General features: G+C 40.9%; 1 protein-coding gene across 1 annotated transcript in view; it reads right to left on the reverse strand.

Moving 5' to 3' along the window:
• Nucleotides 1-539: 539 nt before the first annotated feature.
• LOC115416275 (GRAM domain-containing protein 2B-like) overlaps nucleotides 540-22,196 on the reverse strand; it is a 29,087-nt gene continuing 7,430 nt past the window's right edge. The window contains exons 2-14 of the mRNA XM_030130019.1: nucleotides 16,386-16,502; nucleotides 14,633-14,720; nucleotides 12,138-12,207; nucleotides 9,687-9,790; nucleotides 7,338-7,433; nucleotides 7,076-7,147; nucleotides 6,512-6,601; nucleotides 6,313-6,424; nucleotides 6,019-6,156; nucleotides 5,869-5,944; nucleotides 5,598-5,696; nucleotides 3,406-3,490; nucleotides 540-602 (exon numbers count right to left, since the gene is read on the reverse strand). Coding sequence (XP_029985879.1) covers nucleotides 561-602; nucleotides 3,406-3,490; nucleotides 5,598-5,696; nucleotides 5,869-5,944; nucleotides 6,019-6,156; nucleotides 6,313-6,424; nucleotides 6,512-6,601; nucleotides 7,076-7,147; nucleotides 7,338-7,433; nucleotides 9,687-9,790; nucleotides 12,138-12,207; nucleotides 14,633-14,720; nucleotides 16,386-16,502 — 1,189 coding nt within the window. The 3' untranslated portion in view covers nucleotides 540-560. The remainder of the gene's footprint in view (nucleotides 603-3,405; nucleotides 3,491-5,597; nucleotides 5,697-5,868; nucleotides 5,945-6,018; nucleotides 6,157-6,312; nucleotides 6,425-6,511; nucleotides 6,602-7,075; nucleotides 7,148-7,337; nucleotides 7,434-9,686; nucleotides 9,791-12,137; nucleotides 12,208-14,632; nucleotides 14,721-16,385; nucleotides 16,503-22,196) is intronic.

Genomic DNA, 22,196 nt, shown 5'->3' on the forward strand with positions numbered 1-22,196 from the left:
AACACTGATCTGAGGTCAGTATTAAACACTGATCTGAGGTCAGTATTAAATAAACGCTGATCTGAGGTCAGTATTAAACACTGATCTGAGGTCAGTATTAAACACTGATCTGAGGTCAGTATTAAATAAACACTGATCTGAGGTCAGTATTAAACACTGATCTGAGGTCAGTATTAAATAAACGCTGATCTGAGGTCAGTATTAAACACTGATCTGAGGTCAGTATTAAACACTGATCTGAGGTCAGTATTAAATAAACACTGATCTGAGGTCAGTATTAAACACTGATCTGAGGTCAGTATTAAATAAACGCTGATCTGAGGTCAGTATTAAACACTGATCTGAGGTCAGTATTAAACACTGATCTGAGGTCAGTATTAAATAAACACTGATCTGAGGTCAGTATTAAACACTGATCTGAGGTCAGTATTAAATAAACGCTGATCTGAGGTCAGTATTAAACACTGATCTGAGGTCAGTATTAAATAAACACTGATCTGAGGTCAGTATTAAACACTGATCTGAGGTCAGTATTAAATAAATGCTGATCTGAGGTCTGTTCAAACAGCTTCGTCCAGGAGCCTCTGAAGGTTCTTCTGCACCTGAAACAAGAAACAGTTTGATCAAATAGAAAACAAATATACCTAAAACACAGGATTAAAGTAAATTAAATTAAATAGTTTTAGTTTTATGTGCTCAGTTATTGTTTTTTTTTTATCTTTTCTTTTATTTGTTTTATTATTTGTGCAGAACTTTTTAAACATTCTTGTTGTTTAAATGTCTTTCTAATTAAAGTGGATTGTTGTAGTTCAGTTTAAGTCTATGGGGGGGGGTTGGCACTGCCCCCAGTGGCCTTCAGTGGTATTACACAGTACATCCTTGGTACAAACTAATGAACAGTTTTTTCTACAGATCCATGATCTGATTGGTCGTATTGATTTGTAAAAAAAAATCCGCCCACAAATGAGTGAAAAACAGCGTTTATAAGTGATTGTCTTGTGTGTGTTTGGTTCTTGGCAGTGAAATCAAAGTTCTGAGTAGAGTTCACATTTAGAACCTGGAGTATGTGGAGAACGGACCAGGGTCCTTAAACCCAGACTGATGGGTCTAAACGGACCAGGGACCAGGGTCCTTAAACCCAGACTGATGGGTCTAAACGGACCAGGGGTCCTTAAACCCAGACTGATGGGTCTAAACGGACCAGGGTCCTTAAACCCAGACTGATGGGTCTAAACGGACCAGGGGTCCTTAAACCCAGACTGATGGGTCTAAACGGACCAGGGGTCCTTAAACCCAGACTGATGGGTCTAAACGGACCAGGGTCCTTAAACCCAGACTGATGGGTCTAAACGGACCAGGGGTCCTTAAACCCAGACTGATGGGTCTAAACGGACCAGGGTCCTTAAACCCAGACTGATGGGTCTAAACGGACCAGGGTCCTTAAACCCAGACTGATGGGTCTAAACGGACCAGGGGTCCTTAAACCCAGACTGATGGGTCTAAACGGACCAGGGTCCTTAAACCCAGACTGATGGGTCTAAACGGACCAGGGGTCCTTAAACCCAGACTGATGGGTCTAAACGGACCAGGGTCCTTAAACCCAGACTGATGGGTCTAAACGGACCAGGGTCCTTAAACCCAGACTGATGGGTCTAAACGGACCAGGGGTCCTTAAACCCAGACTGATGGGTCTAAACGGACCAGGGTCCTTAAACCCAGACTGAACCTGTGTGTTCTGTCCAATGGTTCAGATCCTAAAAACATCTGAGGCTCATGTGTTTTTCTTGTTGGACTTTTTCCGAACCGTTGGTGTTTAGACGAGTGTCAAATGTTAATGATGCTCAGACCGACGGACCAGGAGCAGGAGCAGGAGCAGGACCGGCTCCTCTTACAGATGACGTCCCACCAACAGATCACTGACTATAAATGTTTGATTAACGACGACCGGAGTCCGGTTCCACTGTGGAAACTGGTCCAGGTCTGGTTCTGATGGAGCTTCAGTGCAGACAAACAGACGCTTCTGCACAGTTTATTAGAACGTCTACCATCTGACTCAGACAGAAGCAGGAACATCTACAGTTACTGCTGGAGAAAGTCTGTTTTTATTTTCTAAATAGTATTTATCTACTCTGGTACAGAAGACGTTTAGGGCCAGTGGAAAAAAATAAAATGAAGTCCAATATATATTATTATTATTAGAAAAAAAGTCAGAAATCTGATTTTTTTCTCAGAATCCTGACTTTAATCTCAAAATTCTGTTTTGTTTTGTTTTGTTTTTACATCTTTTTTTATTGACATTCAGTATCAGACATTCACATTCAGTACATCACATGTAATATAACATACATTTCTTGTCTGCTCTAAATGCCAGAATAATATTTTTGTTTTCTGTCAACCAAATAAAAGAAAGGAAAAAAAGAGAGGAACCCCCCCCCCTCCCCCTCAAAAAAAAAACAAACAAACTATGGACAAGTAGGGAGTGATCTTTTCCATTCAACACAATCACTAATTAGTGAAAAACCAAGTCAGGCCTATAGGGTGTGGCAGAGTGGACCCAGTTTTCCCAGTATGAAACACATTTCCCCAATTTGTGATGAACAAATGCTGTTTTCTTTTCTATTTGATAAATGTCCGTTGTGATTTCCATCTGTCCGCTTAAAGTTGGACTCACCTGAGAATTCTGACTTTAAAAAAAAAAAATTATTATTATTGTTCTGAGATTCAAGTCAGAATTTTGAGAAAAAAAAAGTCTGAATTCTGACTTTTTTTCTCATAATAATAATAATAATAGTAACAATAATAATAATAATAATAGTAACAACAATAATAATAATAATAATAGTAACAATAATAATAATAATAAATACTACTATTAATAAAACATATATTGTATCTTAATTTAATTTTTTTTTTTCCAGTGGCCCTAATCCTCTTCTGTAACTCTGGTATTTCCTCAAACAAAAGTCAAATATATCGACAATATGGACAAAAGTATGTGGATGTGTTGAATTCAGGTGTTTCTTTTCTAACAGATGGTTAGTTATCATTTACAGTCAGAGCAGGAAAAATATTTTATAAATTTAGAGGAAAACATTTAAAATCAGAGTTATGGATGAGAAAAAAAAGAAAATCAATGTTAATATAAATTCAGTCCAAACCATCTGTAAGTCATTTTATAAACAAAGAATAATTGAACCCAAACAAACCAATGCACTGATATCTATCCCATAATATCCAACTGTATTCTGACATTAGTCCTTATTGTTTTGGATCCCAGAGCCTGTTAGAACACAAACAGCTGGATTCAGACTGTGGTCCATACACTGTACTTATGTTGTCTGTTCAGTTGTACCTTTAGCGTAGATGTTCCATCCATACATCCATGTTTAAAACAGAAGCACTGACCTTCTCCAGCTTCAGCAGGTTGATGCTGATGAGTTCAGAGAAAAGGTCTGCGTTGACGTCCACGCCTCCTCGCAGAAGGTCGCTCCTGCAAAAACACAAAATGGAAAAAATAAGGTATTTTCTGCGTATTTGGAGTCTCAGTTAGCAAACAAACGAATCCAAATGTTCACTAGTGGACGCTAAAAGAGGCCCAACTGTGGAAGTAAATCTGTGTCATCAGATTTTAAATTATAAAAGACATTGAATCTGTAGCACTGAATTTTTTTGCACTAAAATTAAGTATCTGGATTTTTTTGCACGAAATTAAGTGTCTGAATTTTTTTTTTTTGCACTGAAATTAAGTATCTGAATTGTTTGTCTCTGAATTCAACTATCTTCATAAATTTAGAATTTAAAAAATTCAGATGCAAACATTGAGGTGCAAAAATTGAGGTGCAAAAATCCAGACACTTAATTTTAGTGCAAAAAAAATTCAGTGCTACAAATTCTGTCTTTTATAATTCAAAATCTGATGACAGATTTACTTCCATACTAAACAACTGTGTGTAATGAAAAATGAAGTTGTAATACCGCTGACAGCCACTAGAAGCTGATCTAAAAAGCCCTGGTTCCCACTGATTTACACTGAACTACTGTTGAAAAATGTAATTAAATGACATTTGTTAGTTTATTTGACAGGGACGCTGTACATTCATAAATGTATCAGTTAGAATAAAGTTTATTTTTCATCTGTTGTCCCTGAACAGATGTTAGAGTCGTCCTAAAAACACGATACATCAGCATCAGCACAACAGAAACCACAAATAGAAGAAAAACTGTATTTTCTGCGTATTTGGAGTCTCAGTTAGTATACAGACAGATCCAAATGTTCACTAGTGGACGCTAAATGAGGCTAAACAACTGAATGTATGAAAAATGAAGTTGTAATACTGCTGATGGCCACTAGAGGCTGCTGTAAAAAGCTCTGGTTCCCATTGACTTTCACTGAACTACTGCAGAAAAAGGGTCCGTCTATTTGTTGATAAATGGATTTACTATTCAGAAACAAAATAGAAACTAGTGGTTCATTGATAATCATTTTAAAATAGAAGAATTAAAATAGAATTTCAAGGTGTTTTTCTTTTTCAGTGTCAAAACAGATCAAATAAATTTAAAAAACGGTTTGATTTTCATTTTCTCTAATAACAAAAAATAAAGTTACTACCTGATATAAATGGAAAAACGGACCAAAAACACCTTTTTTTTTTTTTCATTTTCTCAGACCAGAGGTGGTCTTTTTTAAGGACTGAGCGTGAATGCCTTGGTCACAAAGATTCTAACAAACGATGGGTTTGTATGAAATCTGGACATAGTAGACACGAATGTCTAGGATGTCCACATTTCATACAAACTGGAAGATTTGTACAAAGCCACCGTTCATAAGAATCTTTGTGACTGAGGCATTCACGCTCTGTCCTTAAAAATGAAAACATCCAAATAAATCAATAATGTTTTACAGACATTACAGTTTTAGTTCCTGCTTAAATGTTCACATTCTATTATTTGTGAAAAGAATACATAGTGTTCAGTCCCTGAATCTTCCAACATCAGAACATTATTTTTGTGCATTCCCAATAAACAAACTAATATTTGCCTCTTTCAGACAGTAAAAAGTGCTTTTAGGATGATTGAAATAACCGTTGTCCATTAAAAAAACTACATGTATGACCTGTGATATCACAATAATACTGTTGTAGAACACAAACAGAGTAACATACCCATGTGGATATAAAGATAGAAAAGTAAAATACCCATGAGAATATAGAAATAAAAGTGCCTCATAAACAAAAAAGAAAAACAAAAATGAACCTCCGCAATGTCTGTATTGGAATAAATACCTAAAAATATTGATACAGTATCATGAAGTGAAATATTGCGATACATTGCGGAACCGATATTTTCTTACAGCCCTGGTCGTAACTCTGTCTCTCTATGGTTCTGCTCGTTTCAGCCTTTATCAGATTTTTCAGGCGCTTCTTCTTCACACAAACGCGTGATAGATGACGTCGATTATGGTTCCGAACACCATTAAAGTGTAGACGAAACAGATGTAGAAAAAAGTGTGTGTTTTGTAAAATGTCCTCTGTGTGGGCGGGGCTCTGAGGTCTTTTTGTTTTGGTTAGTTCCGTAGTCGTGTTGACGTCTGAACTCACTCGTGGTCGCTGAAGTCGGATCCGAGCGTCGTCAGCCTTTGTTCCAACGAGATGATTTTAAAGGCGAGATAACAGGACGACAACAGCAGGACGCAAACTCTGACCGAACACACACACACACACACACAAACACATGAAACACAGGTGCGTTAACGGGCCCTTCATGTCGGAGCATCGGCTGAAGGAACTCATGGACCAGTGGAAACCAAGAAGTTCTGGAAAAATCTACAGAATAAAGGAGTGACTGAGCAGAAGAATGTGTTGAACTCACAGGAACAGGTAGATGAAGAGCAGACCGTTTATGGACACTGGTTTCAGAGTTCTGCTGTCCAACACCACCTCTGAACCTGCACACAAACAAACACCTCAGACTCTGGACTGGGACGGACTGGAGAGGTCCAGCTGGGGGTAGAAGCCTTACTGGTCATACTGGTGTGGTGTGGGTCCTGGGTCTGAGAGTTCTGCTGGGTCTGGGTCTGGTTTTTCCTTTTGTGCTGTTCAGGAGGAGATGGACCCTCTGTGTGCTTCAACACATCCAGGAAAGGAGGAACGGCAAACTCTGGAGGAGGAGGAGAAGAAGGAGAAGAAGAAGAAGGAGGAGGAGAAGAAGGTGGTTGGTTGTCCTGGTTTTTATCCTGGTTCCTAGTTCTTATCCTGGTTCTTATTTTTATCCTGGTTCTAGTCCTGGTTCTGGTCCTGGTCCTGGTTCTTTTACCTCCTATCTTGTCGTAGTCTGGGCTCTGGCAGTCGGAGCTGCTGCTCTCCTCCAGATCCTCTCTTCTTTGTCTCACAGTTCCGTCCAGATCAGTGAAATCAGCTGGAAAAGTCTGAACACAAACACACAAACGTCAGCCTTTAGGTCCAGTCCAGACGTCCAGATGTCCAGACGTCCAGACTTGCAGACTTGGACCCACCAGAGGGAACCTGTGTGGCTGAGGTGACCTTTGACCTCTGAAGCTGTTGTCAGCTGATGAGGGGACAGGGCTGCTGCATGGACTCTTCTCCTGGAACACAAACACAACGTCTGCATGACCCGGTCTGAACTGAGGGGACACGGGGGTTCCAGGACTGGAACACATTTATTTGGATGCTTTTTCTGCCTGTCTGTCTGTGGTCTGTCTGTCTGTCTGTGGTCTGTCTGTCTGTGGTCTGTCTGTCTGTCTGTGGTCTGTCTGTCTGTGGTCTGTCTGTCTGTCTGTGGTCTGTCTGTCTGTGGTCTGTCTGTCTGTCTGTGGTCTGTCTGTCTGTGGTCTGTCTGTCTGTGGTCTGTCTGTCTGTCTGTGGTCTGTCTGTCTGTGGTCTGTCTGTCTGTGGTCTGTCTGTCTGTGGTCTGTCTGTCTGTCTGTGGTCTGTCTGTCTGTGGTCTGTCTGTCTGTCTGTGGTCTGTCTGTCTGTGGTCTGTCTGTCTGTGGTCAGTCTGTGGTCTGTCTGTCTGTGGTCAGTCTGTGGTCAGTCTGTGGTCTGTGGGTGTGTCCTACCTCCAGATGAAGACAGACGGACATCAGGAACTTGTAGGTGTTGTCTCTGGACAGAAAGGACACAAACACATACTGCAACAAAAAAGAAGAATGAACTGTGAACGTCAGCCACAAATATTCTGTTTCTGAACAAATTTCAGACTCAGCGTTAAAACAAACACAAGACAATAATAACAGACAACAGATCAGACAGGTCATTCTGCTTCTAGTCTCTAAATGACATAACTCCACAGTGTGCGGGCTGTGGTGACCCCGCCCTCACCCGGTCGTTGCCGGTGGCGACCACCAGGGCGTTTGGCACCAACAGGGCAGTTTTGGTTTTCTTGATGTTTGTGACGGACACCACGGGGATGGCGATCTGCGACAGACAAACAGCAGCATGAGCAGTCACATGACAGGAATAGAACGCGTCAAAGGAACCAGATCAGCTGATCCTCTGTAGACCAGACTGAGGCCCTGGACCAGGTCTGATAAAAACTGGATCGATCAACAAAGTCTGGCTCAGATTCTGCACTTCAGAGAAGTTAAGTACATGTTTAAGGGTTAATGTTTGGGTTGGTGGAGGAACACTGTAGAAGCCAATAATGTCATAACAACCAATAATGTAATAAATCTGCCATTTTTAAAATGTAATAGACCAGTAACATAATATCTGGCCAATAATGTCACAGAAGTCCTGATCCCATAATGTAATAGCTTTTGGCCAATAATGTTATAACTTATTACGTTATTGGCTCAGTTATTACATTTGCAAAGAATTTTTTTTTCCAGGAAAATAATGTAATAACCAGCCAATAAGTTATAACGTTATTGGCCAAAAGTTATTCCGTTATCAGTTTAGGACTGTTATTACGTTATTGGCCGTTATTACGTTATTGGCCGTTATTACGTTATTGGCTTCTACAAACACGTTCATGCTTCGACTTCATCACTTCTGTGGTCGTTTGTGTCGGTAAACCTTGTAAATTTCCTGAAATGTTGAACTTGCAGACTATACTTTCAGAGTTTACACCTACAGACTGTGACCGTTGGCAGCACACAGTTGAAATTCTGGTCTGAAGATCAAATCAAATCACACAGAATGTTTACGTACTCGGGTTCAACCACACAGTAGTTGATAAAATCTGTCTTATTGATTAGAAACAGTGAAAGTTCCAGTTAATTCTGATCTGATGTTCGTCTGGACTCATTTACAGGACGGGTTCAGGTGTTCCACATGCTGAGATTTCACTGATGTTCAGAGGAGTTTGAAGTCAAACTGGGACTCAGATGGTAGAGCGGGTCGTCCAGTAACCGAAGGGTTGACGGTTCGAATCCTGCTCTGTCCTTGTGCCGCTGTGTCCTTGGGTCAGACACTTCCCCTCCTGTCCTCCAGTGCTGCTGGTGTATGAGTGTGTGTGAATGTTGGGTGGTGGTGGGAGGGGCCGTAGGTGGGAGGGGCTGTAGGCGCAGATTGTCAGCCATGCTTCTGTCAGTCTGCCCCCCCCCCCCCCCACCACCACCACCACCACCACCAGGACAGCTGTGGATACAGATGGAGTTTACCCCCACCAGAGGGAGAATGTGAGAGTGAATGAAGAATGGGTCCACTGTGTGCACTTTGAGTATGTGTTCATAGAAAAGCGCTATAGAAACCTAATCCATTATTATTATTATTATTAAACTGTGACTAAACATTTGCTTTAAACATCAACTTTGAAGGCGACGGAACCTGTTGAGTCTAAGGGCGAAGACACACCAACCCCACTGCTGACCGACCCCCCCACACGGTCAAAACTGTGAAGAACACACCAAGTGTTGGTGGGGGCGGCCATGGCTCAGGTGGTAGAGCGGGTCGTCCAATAACCGAAGGGTTGGTGGTTCGAATCCCGCTCTGTCCCAGTCAGTCCGTTGTGTCCTTGGGCAAGACACTTCACCCTCCTTGCCTCCAGTGCCACCCACACTGGTGTATGAATGTTTGGTGGTGGTCAGAGGGGCCGTAGGCGCAAAATGGCAGCCACGCCTCTGTCAGTCTGCCCCAGGGCAGCTGTGGCTACAGATGTAGTTTACCACCACCAGAGGGAGAATGTGAGAGAGAATGAATAATGGGTCAATAATGTAAAGCGCTTTGGGTGTCTAGAAAGGCGCTATATAAATCTTATCCATTATTATTATTATTATTAAGTCCACTACCGACTTCAGCGTACGTTCTGCACTTGTACGAGACGTAAAACCGGAAATGACGGAACAGCTGTCCAGACCAAAATACAAAGTCGTTTTTTCCACTGACCCTCAAATTGCGTGAATATAACCTGCGCATGAAATTTGCCAAATGGAAAAACCACAATTTTGCCAAAACTCTCCTTTTTTGATGAAAGGTTTTTGCTCTGGGAAAAGGTGGTTTTTGGGTATAGTGTAAATGGTGTATCACACAAAACTGCAACGGAAAGAGCTTTTTCTGCACCTGGAGTCAGGTGAATGAAAAAAGGATGTTGGCAGATGTGACAACAAGCGAAGAAGAGGAGTTTTAATAGAAACATGTCGCAGAATGTGTGCGGACACACCAGGAAACTGTCTGGATCTACATCCAGACCCAGACCCACATCCAGACCCACATCCAGACCCACGTTACCTTGGTGTCTTTGCCGAACACCTTGGAGTGGAAGCAGATCCAGTGGTCGGACACGAACATGCGTCCCTGGTAGAGGATGTCCTTCTGCAGAGCACATGTGTAACCTGACAAACATGGACGTCACATTAGGACAGAGGTGCATCATGGGAGAATCTGCCAGAAGACTGGAGTTTAGAAACAGCATTTGAAACTGAAGCAGTGGATTATCTGTGAACACAGACTTTGATGTCAAACTGTTGGTTCGTTTAGTTGTCGCTTTGTTTTGTTCTGTTTGTCTGTTTGTCGGTTTGTTTGTTTAGTTGTCAGTTTGTTTGGTTGTTTGTTTAGTTGTCAGTTTGTTTGGTTGTTTGTTTAGTTGTCAGTTTGTTTGGTTGTTTGTTTAGTTGTTTGGTTGGTTGTGTCGGCCTGATCTTGTGACTAAATCTGATCTGATCTTCTAAAAAATGCCAGATCATCAGCTGATACTGATCTGTAGATCAGGTCAGGACATCCCTGATCAAATTAATGGATATTTTAGAACTGTACAAAGTCTGTTTTACCCATAATTCCCGGTTCTGTCTCCAGTCATTTTATTTGTTTGTTGTTGTTTTTCAAGTTTCTTTGTGGTGTGTTCAGGTACCAGTACCATGGCTCTGTCTGCGCCCAATATTGAAAAATAAATAAACAAATAACAATAAAAATCACAGCAACAATAAAAATACATCACAATAAATAGCACTAGTCCTATAGAAAAATACAAACACTAACTAAATAAATACAATTGTAAAAGCTGAAAGTCCGGCTGCAGGTCTCCAGCTCCGTCCTTCTGTCTGTTCAGCAGACTGAGGAAGAGAAGTTGAAGCCGGTAGTCTGGGTTTGATACTTTGGAGCCGGTAGTCTGGGTTTGATACTTTGGAGCCGGTAGTCTGGGTTTGATACTTTGGAGCCGGTAGTCTGGGTTTGATACTTAGAAGCCGGTAGTCTGGGTTTGATACTTTGGAGCCGGTAGTCTGGGTTTGATACTTTGGAGCCGGTAGTCTGGGTTTGATACTTTGGAGCCGGTAGTCTGGGTTTGATACTTTGGAGCCGGTAGTCTGGGTTTGATACTTTGGAGCCGGTAGTCTGGGTTTGATACTTTGGAGCCGGTAGTCTGGGTTTGATACTTAGAAGCCGGTAGTCTGGGTTTGATACTTTGGAGCCGGTAGTCTGGATTTGATACTTAGAAGCCGGTAGTCTGGGTTTGATACTTTGGAGCCGGTAGTCTGGGTTTGATACTTAGAAGCCGGTAGTCTGGGTTTGATACTTTGGAGCCGGTAGTCTGGGTTTAATACTTAGAAGCCGGTAGTCTGGGTTTGATACTTTGGAGCCGGTAGTCTGGGTTTGATACTTTGGAGCCGGTAGTCTGGGTTTGATACTTAGAAGCCGGTAGTCTGGGTTTGATACTTTGGAGCCGGTAGTCTGGGTTTGATACTTTGGAGCCGGTAGTCTGGGTTTGATACTTTGGAGCCGGTAGTCTGGGTTTGATACTTAGAAGCCGGTAGTCTGGGTTTGATACTTTGGAGCCGGTAGTCTGGGTTTGATACTTAGAAGCCGGTAGTCTGGGTTTGATACTTTGGAGCCGGTAGTCTGGGTTTGATACTTTGGAGCCGGTAGTCTGGGTTTGATACTTTGGTGCCGGTAGTCTGGGTTTAATACTTTGGAGCCGGTAGTCTGGGTTTGATACTTTGGAGCCGGTAGTCTGGGTTTGATACTTAGAAGCCGGTAGTCTGGGTTTGATACTTTGGAGCCGGTAGTCTGGGTTTGATACTTAGAAGCCGGTAGTCTGGGTTTGATACTTTGGAGCCGGTAGTCTGGGTTTGATACTTTGGAGCCGGTAGTCTGGGTTTGATACTTAGAAGCCGGTAGTCTGGGTTTGATACTTTGGAGCCGTTTCCCTGACGGTAGATAATGAAAGCGTGTGTGTGGGGTGACTAGTGCCTTTTTCCTGCTGTGCTTTGTGTACATGTCCTGTAGTGATGGGAGGAATGGTGCTCCAGTGACTGGATTGATCCAATAAATCATTATCAATGATATCAAGTGTCAGTTTGAATTTTTGACGGATCTGATTGGAATATGAGCAAAACATGGGCTATTTCTGTAACAGAATAAATACACAGAACTGGGGCAGAAGAAATGGATCTGGATACATTTACCTAAGCTTTTAATTTGGCCGTTAAGATACAGGGCCATTGGTGCGATTTTTCGTACATTTCTCGGGTGTTTAAGGTCGTTCTTAGTCGACTTCACCCTCCTTTCGTCGTGTCCGTTCATGTGTTTGTGTCCGACGGTAGATTTGCTTCGGCTCTTTGGTCGTCGTGTTGTGTTTCAGTGTTTTGTGTTGAATAAGGAGCCGCCGGTGTCCGATGTCCGACTATTATCTAAGCCTCCGTCCCATATTTAAGGTGGAGCGGCTCATGATGGTGGAGGACTTACTCTGTCGGAGCTGCTCCTCTTTGCTGATCTCCTTAAATATTTTATGGTACTGGGAGTTACTCTTGGACAGCTGAAACACAGACACGTTGAAACATTAACGTCGAAGCATCACAACACGAATAAAGAACCAGAAAAAAAAACCATGAGTAAAAACCTCTGAAACAGAGGACAGGAAACAGATAGAAATAAACCCACATTTTAGCTTAAATCTGCACGAATCTGAGTAAAATCTGTCCAAAACAAACTGTGACGGTTAATGAAACTGAATATTTATGAATGAAAAATACAAATGTTACAGAAAAGTCCTTCCACTGGAAAAAAACACCCACAATTATCTTTAAAGGCTCAATGTGTAATATTCAGTGACACCTAGGGGTGGAGTTACAGATGGTGTCACTCCGCCCTTAGCTCCACCTCCCTTCAGCAGCCAATCAAAACCTCTGTAGATTATAATTATTTACTAATGATGACATATGAAAAACTCCAATTAGATCCAGAGCGAAAACTGGAAGTGAAACTTCGTATAAAACACACATCGACTTAAAGTTTAACGTCATTTTATTTTCATTCATTTTGTTGATTATTTTTTGATTCATTCTGTTGTTTATTTTATTAGTTTTCTTCTTTTTGTTGGTCTTGTGTTCATTTTTCTTATTTTCATTAATTATTTCAGTAATGTGCATATTTATCATTTCATGTTTTTTTTTATTTATTTATTTCAAATATAACATTAAAACCAAACAGCAAAAAGATTTATATAAAAAAAAGACAACATTTGAAAAGAAGCAGGAGGAAGTTTAATATATTAGAATCTCCTGCCCCCTAACCCCATTGTTTTCTTCCTTTTCATCCTTTTTATCCATAAACAAAAATACCAAATACTCAATAACTGTCATAATTTTAACTCTTTAAACACCATGTTTGTTATGGAAACAAACCATATTTTTGATGATTTTTCAATATTCTACGAATAAACTGCATTAACTTTTTTTTTTTTTCCAATATTTGACAATATTTGACATAAAAATTGTATTAGTGTATTTTTATTTTTCCTCCTGTCATCTGTCAGTGATTCACACCAACATTGGTTCAAAGTTTTACCTCCGCCAAGGAGGTTTGTTTTTGTCGGCGTCTGTCTGTCAGTCAGTCAGTCAGTCAGTCAGTCAGTCAGTCAGTCTGTCTGTCTGTCTGTCTGTCTGTCTGTCTGTCTGTCTGTCTGTCTGTCAGTCAGTCAGTCAGTCAGTCAGTCAGTCAGTCAGTCAGTCAGTCAGTCAGTCAGTCAGTCTGTCTGTCTGTCTGTCTGTCTGTCTGTCTGTCTGTCTGTCTGTCAGTCAGTCAGTCAGTCAGTCAGTCAGTCAGTCAGTCAGTCAGTCAGTCAGTCAGTCAGTCAGTCAGTCAGTCAGTCTGTCTGTCTGTCTGTCTGTCTGTCTGTCTGTCTGTCTGTCTGTCTGTCTGTCTGTCTGTCTGTCTGTCTGTCTGTCTGTCTGTCAGTGTGCAAAGTAACTCAAAAGGTTATGGATGGATTTGGATGAAAATTTCAGGAAATGTTGATACTGGCACAAGGAAGAAATGATAACATTTTGGTGGTGATGGGGGGGGGGGGGGGATCTGCCTTGGTAGAGGTCTGTGCTCTCTGAGTGCTTCTAGTTATTATTTTTGGTTCTAGGTGAAATGTAAAAGGTGTCAGTGTGTATTTTGTATTTAACACTGTTTATTATGGGATGGTTTTAGTGGATGGATCAGAATTTAAAAAATCAGGTAAAAATGAACAACTGTTTAATTCTGACCAAAAACAAATAGTGTAAAATAATCTAATGTTTTATAATTGAAGTGTAAAGTGCGTTTAATGTGTTCACCTGGACACCAGAGGGTTACTGGTAGATCAGTAGAACCACTAGTTTTTTTTTTTTAATTTTTAGATAATTTTCTTGTTTATTTCTCTCTACTCTATTTTTTCTAAATTTTGGTGGGTTATTTTGACACAAATCTGACTCTATATATTGCAACACATCCTGAAACCTATTGATTTTATATTGGTGTTTATACTTACATATACATATATATCTATAAACACATCATCAGAATAAAGGCTGTTAGGATGTAGCTGTAAACCCTGGGTCTGTGGTGTTAGCCATGTACAGAAGAGGATTAGAAACACTGAAACAAAAAATAGATTAAGGTTCAAAATGTTTTTTTTTTTTATTATTATTCTGACAAAACAAATAGAATTCTGACTTTAATCTCAGATTTCTGATTGTAATGTTGGAATTCTGACTTTTTTCTCAGAATTGTGACAGTTGTAAATATATTTTTTTATTCTTGTTCTGAGACTCAAGTCAAAATTCTGAGGAAAAAAATCTGAATTCTGACTTTTTTCCTCAGAGTTCTGACTTTTCCTCAGAATACTAATAAAAAACATATATTGGACCTTAATTTAAATATTTTTTTCTTTCCCCCCGTGGCCCTAGTACTCTTCCGTAGTGGTGTAATCAGACCTGGCTGTAGTGGGATTTCTTCCTCTGGATCTTGGCGTCGGAGTCGGTTTGGACCTGACTGAGCAGAGAGTGGTCAAAGGTCTTAGACCTGCAAACACAGACGTCCACTGTTTATTCATTATGTAACAGATACACACAGTTAAATAAACAGTCATGACTCCATCTGTGGCCTTTGCTCTGTTTTAGCATGTAGGAACATTTATATGATACATATAAACGATCCAATCTGCAGATATGATGTTAATGAATGACGGCTGTTTTCACACAGACACTTTAGTGACACATCAGAACATGACGTCACCGAAGGCATTTGAACAAATATTACACATTAACAAACGACTTTACAACAGGTGATAAACAGTGTTAGTGTCGGATGATTATGAAAAGTATTATCAGTTATCATTAAAGCAGTGACATTAGTCTTTTTATACTGAATTCTTCATTTCCCTCATGTCCCTGTGGTCTCCATAAACTGTAAATGCTCTGCTTGGCTCTGAATTCTTCATTCATTCAACTCCACAGGTCCATCTGCAACACTATTTCTGACTGATGACACCAGAAGGGTGGTTTGGAGCGCTGGCCCTTTAAATGCACAGGAGACACTTCAGGCCCCGCCCCCTCCAGGTTATTGGCTGTGCTGCTCTGTCCCATTCAGCCAACAACTGAACATTTTCAGTAATGGGCTCCAAGTTTGGACAGATTTTCAGTCTGGACTACAACTGCTGATGATGACAAACAATTATGGAGAAAAACTGGAGAAATGTTGGACTGAAGTCTAGACCTGATATGAGCAACTGAGGAGACGGAACCAGTTAGAGACGCAACTAATGAAGACGGAATCCAAATGAAAGAAAACAAATGATAATCCAGCAAAAGAATGAAAAAATGATACAAACCGAACAAAAAATTGAGCAAAAGAATGAAAAAAATGAACAAAACTGAAGGAAAATCAAGCAAAATAATGAAAAAAAGAACAAAACTGAACGAAAATCGACAAAATAATGACAAAAATGAACAAAACCGAATGAAAATTGAGCAAAATAATGAAAAAACTGAACCGAAATTGACAAAATAATGACAAAAATGAACAAAACCGATATGTGCAAATGTCGTAACTAGTTATGGATGGAACTAATTAAGCAGGAATTCCAACAGGTTGTAGAAATCCACTGGATTTTGGTCCAAATGAATGTAAATCTAGTTGATCAGCAGCTGGAGGGTTCACATTCAAACTGTCTGAACTCTGAGTCCAAATACACAAAGAAATGAAGCCCAGACTCAGAACGGTGGGTTTAGACAAATATGAGCAGCTTTAAAACAGCAGCAGATTAAAAACTACTAACACTTCTGTCCAGAAATGTCGTCTGGATTTTTAAAATGTCGCTGCATCACATGACATGTACCATGGCAGCATTTACTCTGGTCACTTTCTTCTCTTAGCTCAGCTTTGGTCTGCACCACCGTCTGAGAACGTTCTATCACCAGTCTGCTCAACACTGATGGGAAAAAAAAAAAACTGACGGAAAAAAAAAACTGACGGAAAAAAAACACTGACAGAAAAATAAATTTAAAAAAACCACTGATGGAAAAACCACAGACACAAACACTGGTCTCTTTTCCACTGCCCCTCAAACTGCATAAATAGAACTTGTTCATGAAAATGTGTCTGATGAATAAACGACAGTTCCTGCTGCTTCACTGATGGACGTAGCTTTAAAGTGACACTTGTGGTTGTGTGTTTTCCTGAGGTCACCTGACTAACGCCGGTTTCCTGCGTCCTGTCGGCTGATCCGGGTCGGCGGTCTGCAGGGGTTCGCTGTCGGTCCTGGGGTACCTGTGCCGGTCTTCAGCCCCGTTCTCTATGTCTGAACTACCACAAAGAAAAAAAACAACTGAGCATCAACCTGCGAGAAAAACAACAGAATGAAAAACAGGAAACGTAGAAGCCACGTCTGCACCCTTAACCCTCCGCTGTCCAGGTGAGTATATTAAACACACTTTAACCCTCCGCTGTCCAGGTGAGTATATTAAACACACTCTAACCCTCTGCTGTCCAGGTGAGTATATTAAACACACTTTAACCCTCCGCTGTCCAGGTGAGTATATTAAACACACTTTAACCCTCCGCTGTCCAGGTGAGTATATTAAACACACTCTAACCCTCTGCTGTCCAGGTGAGTATATTAAACACACTCTAACCCTCTGCTGTCCAGGTGAGTATATTAAACACACTCTAACCCTCTGCTGTCCAGGTGAGTATATTAAACACACTTTAACCCTCCGCTGTCCAGGTGAGTATATTAAACACACTTTAACCCTCCGCTGTCCAGGTGAGTATATTAAACACACTTTAACCCTCTGCTGTCCAGGTGAGTATATTAAACACACTCTAACCCTGTGCTGTCCAGGTGAGTATATTAAACACACTCTAACCCTCTGCTGTCCAGGTGAGTATATTAAACACACTTTAACCCTCCGCTGTCCAGGTGAGTATATTAAACACACTCTAACCCTCTGCTGTCCAGGTGAGTATATTAAACACACTTTAACCCTCCGCTGTCCAGGTGAGTATATTAAACACACTTTAACCCTCCGCTGTCCAGGTGAGTATATTAAACACACTTTAACCCTCTGCTGTCCAGGTGAGTATATTAAACACACTTTAACCCTCCGCTGTCCAGGTGAGTATATTAAACACACTCTAACCCTCTGCTGTCCAGGTGAGTATATTAAACACACTTTAACCCTCCGCTGTCCAGGTGAGTATATTAAACACACTTTAACTCTCTGCTGTCCAGGTGAGTATATTAAACACACTCTAACCCTGTGCTGTCCAGGTGAGTATATTAAACACACTTTAACCCTCCGCTGTCCAGGTGAGTATATTAAACATACTTTAACTCTCTGCTGTCCAGGTGAGTATATTAAACACACTCTAACCCTGTGCTGTCCAGGTGAGTATATTAAACACACTTTAACTCTCTGCTGTCCAGGTGAGTATATTAAACACACTCTAACCCTGTGCTGTCCAGGTGAGTATATTAAACACACTTTAACTCTCTGCTGTCCAGGTGAGTATATTAAACACACTCTAACCCTGTGCTGTCCAGGTGAGTATATTAAACACACTCTAACCCTGTGCTGTCCAGGTGAGTATATTAAACACACTTTAACCCTGTGCTGTCCAGGTGAGTATATTAAACACACTTTAACTCTCTGCTGTCCAGGTGAGTATATTAAACACACTCTAACCCTGTGCTGTCCAGGTGAGTATATTAAACACACTTTAACCCTCCGCTGTCCAGGTGAGTATATTAAACACACTTTAACCCTCTGGTGTCCAGGTGAGTATATTAAACACACTTTAACCCTCTGCTGTCCAGGTGAGTATATTAAACACACGTTAACCCTGTGCTGTCCAGGTGAGTATATTAAACACACTTTAACCCTCTGGTGTCCAGGTGAGTATATTAAACACACTCTAACCCTCCGCTGTCCAGGTGAGTATATTAAACACACGTTAACCCTGTGCTGTCCAGGTGAGTATATTAAACACACTTTAACCCTCTGGTGTCCAGGTGAGTATATTAAACACACTTTAACCCTCCGCTGTCCAGGTGAGTATATTAAACACACTTTAACCCTCTGGTGTCCAGGTGAGTATATTAAACACACTTTAACCCTCTGGTGTCCAGGTGAGTATATTAAACACACGTTAACCCTGTGCTGTCCAGGTGAGTATATTAAACACACTTTAACCCTCTGCTGTCCAGGTGAGTATATTAAACACACTTTAACCCTGTGCTGTCCAGGTGAGTATATTAAACACACTCTAACCCTCTGCTGTCCAGGTGAGTATATTAAACACACTTTAACCCTCTGGTGTCCAGGTGAGTATATTAAACACACTTTAACCCTCCGCTGTCCAGGTGAGTATATTAAACACACTTTAACCCTCTGGTGTCCAGGTGAGTATATTAAACACACTTTAACCCTCTGCTGTCCAGGTGAGTATATTAAACACACTTTAACCCTCTGGTGTCCAGGTGAGTATATTAAACACACTTTAACCCTCTGCTGTCCAGGTGAGTATATTAAACACACTCTAACCCTCTGGTGTCCAGGTGAGTATATTAAACACACTTTAACCCTCTGCTGTCCAGGTGAGTATATTAAACACACGTTAACCCTGTGCTGTCCAGGTGAGTATATTAAACACACTTTAACCCTCTGGTGTCCAGGTGAGTATATTAAACACACTTTAACCCTGTGCTGTCCAGGTGAGTATATTAAACACACTTTAACCCTGTGCTGTCCAGGTGAGTATATTAAACACACTTTAACCCTGTGCTGTCCAGGTGAGTATATTAAACACACTTTAACCCTCCGCTGTCCAGGTGAGTATATTAAACACACTTTAACCCTCTGGTGTCCAGGTGAGTATAATAAACACACTTTAACTCTCTGCTGTCCAGGTGAGTATATTAAACACACTTTAACCCTCCGCTGTCCAGGTGAGTATATTAAACACACTCTAACCCTCTGCTGTCCAGGTGAGTATATTAAACACACTTTAACCCTCCGCTGTCCAGGTGAGTATATTAAACACACTTTAACCCTCTGGTGTCCAGGTGAGTATATTAAACACACTTTAACCCTCCGCTGTCCAGGTGAGTATATTAAACACACTTTAACCCTCTGCTGTCCAGGTGAGTATATTAAACACACTTTAACCCTGTGCTGTCCAGGTGAGTATATTAAACACACTTTAACCCTGTGCTGTCCAGGTGAGTATATTAAACACACTTTAACTCTCTGCTGTCCAGGTGAGTATATTAAACACACTCTAACCCTGTGCTGTCCAGGTGAGTATATTAAACACACTTTAACTCTCTGCTGTCCAGGTGAGTATATTAAACACACTCTAACCCTGTGCTGTCCAGGTGAGTATATTAAACACACTTTAACTCTCTGCTGTCCAGGTGAGTATATTAAACACACTTTAACTCTCTGCTGTCCAGGTGAGTATATTAAACACACTTTAACTCTCTGCTGTCCAGGTGAGTATATTAAACACACTTTAACTCTCTGCTGTCCAGGTGAGTATATTAAACACACTCTAACCCTCCGCGGTCCAGGTGAGTATATTAAACACACTTTAACCCTCCGCTGTCCAGGTGAGTATATTAAACACACTTTAACCCTCTGGTGTCCAGGTGAGTATAATAAACACACTTTAACTCTCTGCTGTCCAGGTGAGTATATTAAACACACTTTAACTCTCTGCTGTCCAGGTGAGTATATTAAACACACTTTAACCCTCCGCTGTCCAGGTGAGTATATTAAACACACTCTAACCCTCTGCTGTCCAGGTGAGTATATTAAACACACTTTAACCCTCCGCTGTCCAGGTGAGTATATTAAACACACTTTAACCCTCTGGTGTCCAGGTGAGTATATTAAACACACTTTAACCCTCCGCTGTCCAGGTGAGTATATTAAACACACTTTAACCCTCTGCTGTCCAGGTGAGTATATTAAACACACTTTAACCCTGTGCTGTCCAGGTGAGTATATTAAACACACTTTAACCCTGTGCTGTCCAGGTGAGTATATTAAACACACTTTAACCCTCTGCTGTCCAGGTGAGTATATTAAACACACTTTAACTCTCTGCTGTCCAGGTGAGTATATTAAACACACTCTAACCCTGTGCTGTCCAGGTGAGTATATTAAACACACTTTAACCCTCCGCTGTCCAGGTGAGTATATTAAACACACTTTAACCCTCTGCTGTCCAGGTGAGTATATTAAACACACTTTAACTCTCTGCTGTCCAGGTGAGTATATTAAACACACTTTAACCCTCCGCTGTCCAGGTGAGTATATTAAACACACTTTAACTCTCTGCTGTCCAGGTGAGTATATTAAACACACTTTAACCCTCTGGTGTCCAGGTGAGTATATTAACACACTTTAACTCTCTGCTGTCCAGGTGAGTATATTAAACACACTTTAACTCTCTGCTGTCCAGGTGAGTATATTAAACACACTTTAACTCTCTGCTGTCCAGGTGAGTATATTAAACACACTTTAACCCTCTGGTGTCCAGGTGAGTATATTAAACACACTTTAACTCTCTGCTGTCCAGGTGAGTATATTAAACACACTTTAACCCTCCGCTGTCCAGGTGAGTATATTAAACACACTTTAACTCTCTGCTGTCCAGGTGAGTATATTAAACACACTTTAACCCTCTGGTGTCCAGGTGAGTATATTAAACACACTTTAACCCTCTGGTGTCCAGGTGAGTATATTAAACACACTTTAACCCTCCGCTGTCCAGGTGAGTATATTAAACACACTTTAACCCTCCGCTGTCCAGGTGAGTATATTAAACACACTTTAACCCTCTGGTGTCCAGGTGAGTATATTAAACACACTTTAACCCTCTGCTGTCCAGGTGAGTATATTAAACACACTTTAACTCTCTGCTGTCCAGGTGAGTATATTAAACACACTTTAACCCTCTGGTGTCCAGGTGAGTATATTAAACACACTTTAACTCTCTGCTGTCCAGGTGAGTATATTAAACACACTTTAACTCTCTGCTGTCCAGGTGAGTATATTAAACACACTTTAACCCTCTGCTGTCCAGGTGAGTATATTAAACACACTTTAACCCTCTGGTGTCCAGGTGAGTATATTAAACACACTTTAACCCTCCGCTGTCCAGGTGAGTATATTAAACACACTTTAACCCTCTGCTGTCCAGGTGAGTATATTAAACACACTTTAACCCTGTGCTGTCCAGGTGAGTATATTAAACACACTTTAACCCTGTGCTGTCCAGGTGAGTATATTAAACACACTTTAACCCTCTGCTGTCCAGGTGAGTATATTAAACACACTTTAACTCTCTGCTGTCCAGGTGAGTATATTAAACACACTCTAACCCTGTGCTGTCCAGGTGAGTATATTAAACACACTTTAACCCTCCGCTGTCCAGGTGAGTATATTAAACACACTTTAACCCTCTGCTGTCCAGGTGAGTATATTAAACACACTTTAACTCTCTGCTGTCCAGGTGAGTATATTAAACACACTTTAACCCTCCGCTGTCCAGGTGAGTATATTAAACACACTTTAACTCTCTGCTGTCCAGGTGAGTATATTAAACACACTTTAACCCTCTGGTGTCCAGGTGAGTATATTAAACACACTTTAACTCTCTGCTGTCCAGGTGAGTATATTAAACACACTTTAACTCTCTGCTGTCCAGGTGAGTATATTAAACACACTTTAACTCTCTGCTGTCCAGGTGAGTATATTAAACACACTTTAACCCTCTGGTGTCCAGGTGAGTATATTAAACACACTTTAACTCTCTGCTGTCCAGGTGAGTATATTAAACACACTTTAACCCTCCGCTGTCCAGGTGAGTATATTAAACACACTTTAACTCTCTGCTGTCCAGGTGAGTATATTAAACACACTTAACCCTCTGGTGTCCAGGTGAGTATATTAAACACACTTAACCCTCTGGTGTCCAGGTGAGTATATT

The sequence above is a fragment of the Sphaeramia orbicularis genome, unplaced genomic scaffold, assembly GCF_902148855.1.
Source record: "Sphaeramia orbicularis unplaced genomic scaffold, fSphaOr1.1, whole genome shotgun sequence".
NCBI lineage: Eukaryota > Metazoa > Chordata > Actinopteri > Kurtiformes > Apogonidae > Sphaeramia > Sphaeramia orbicularis.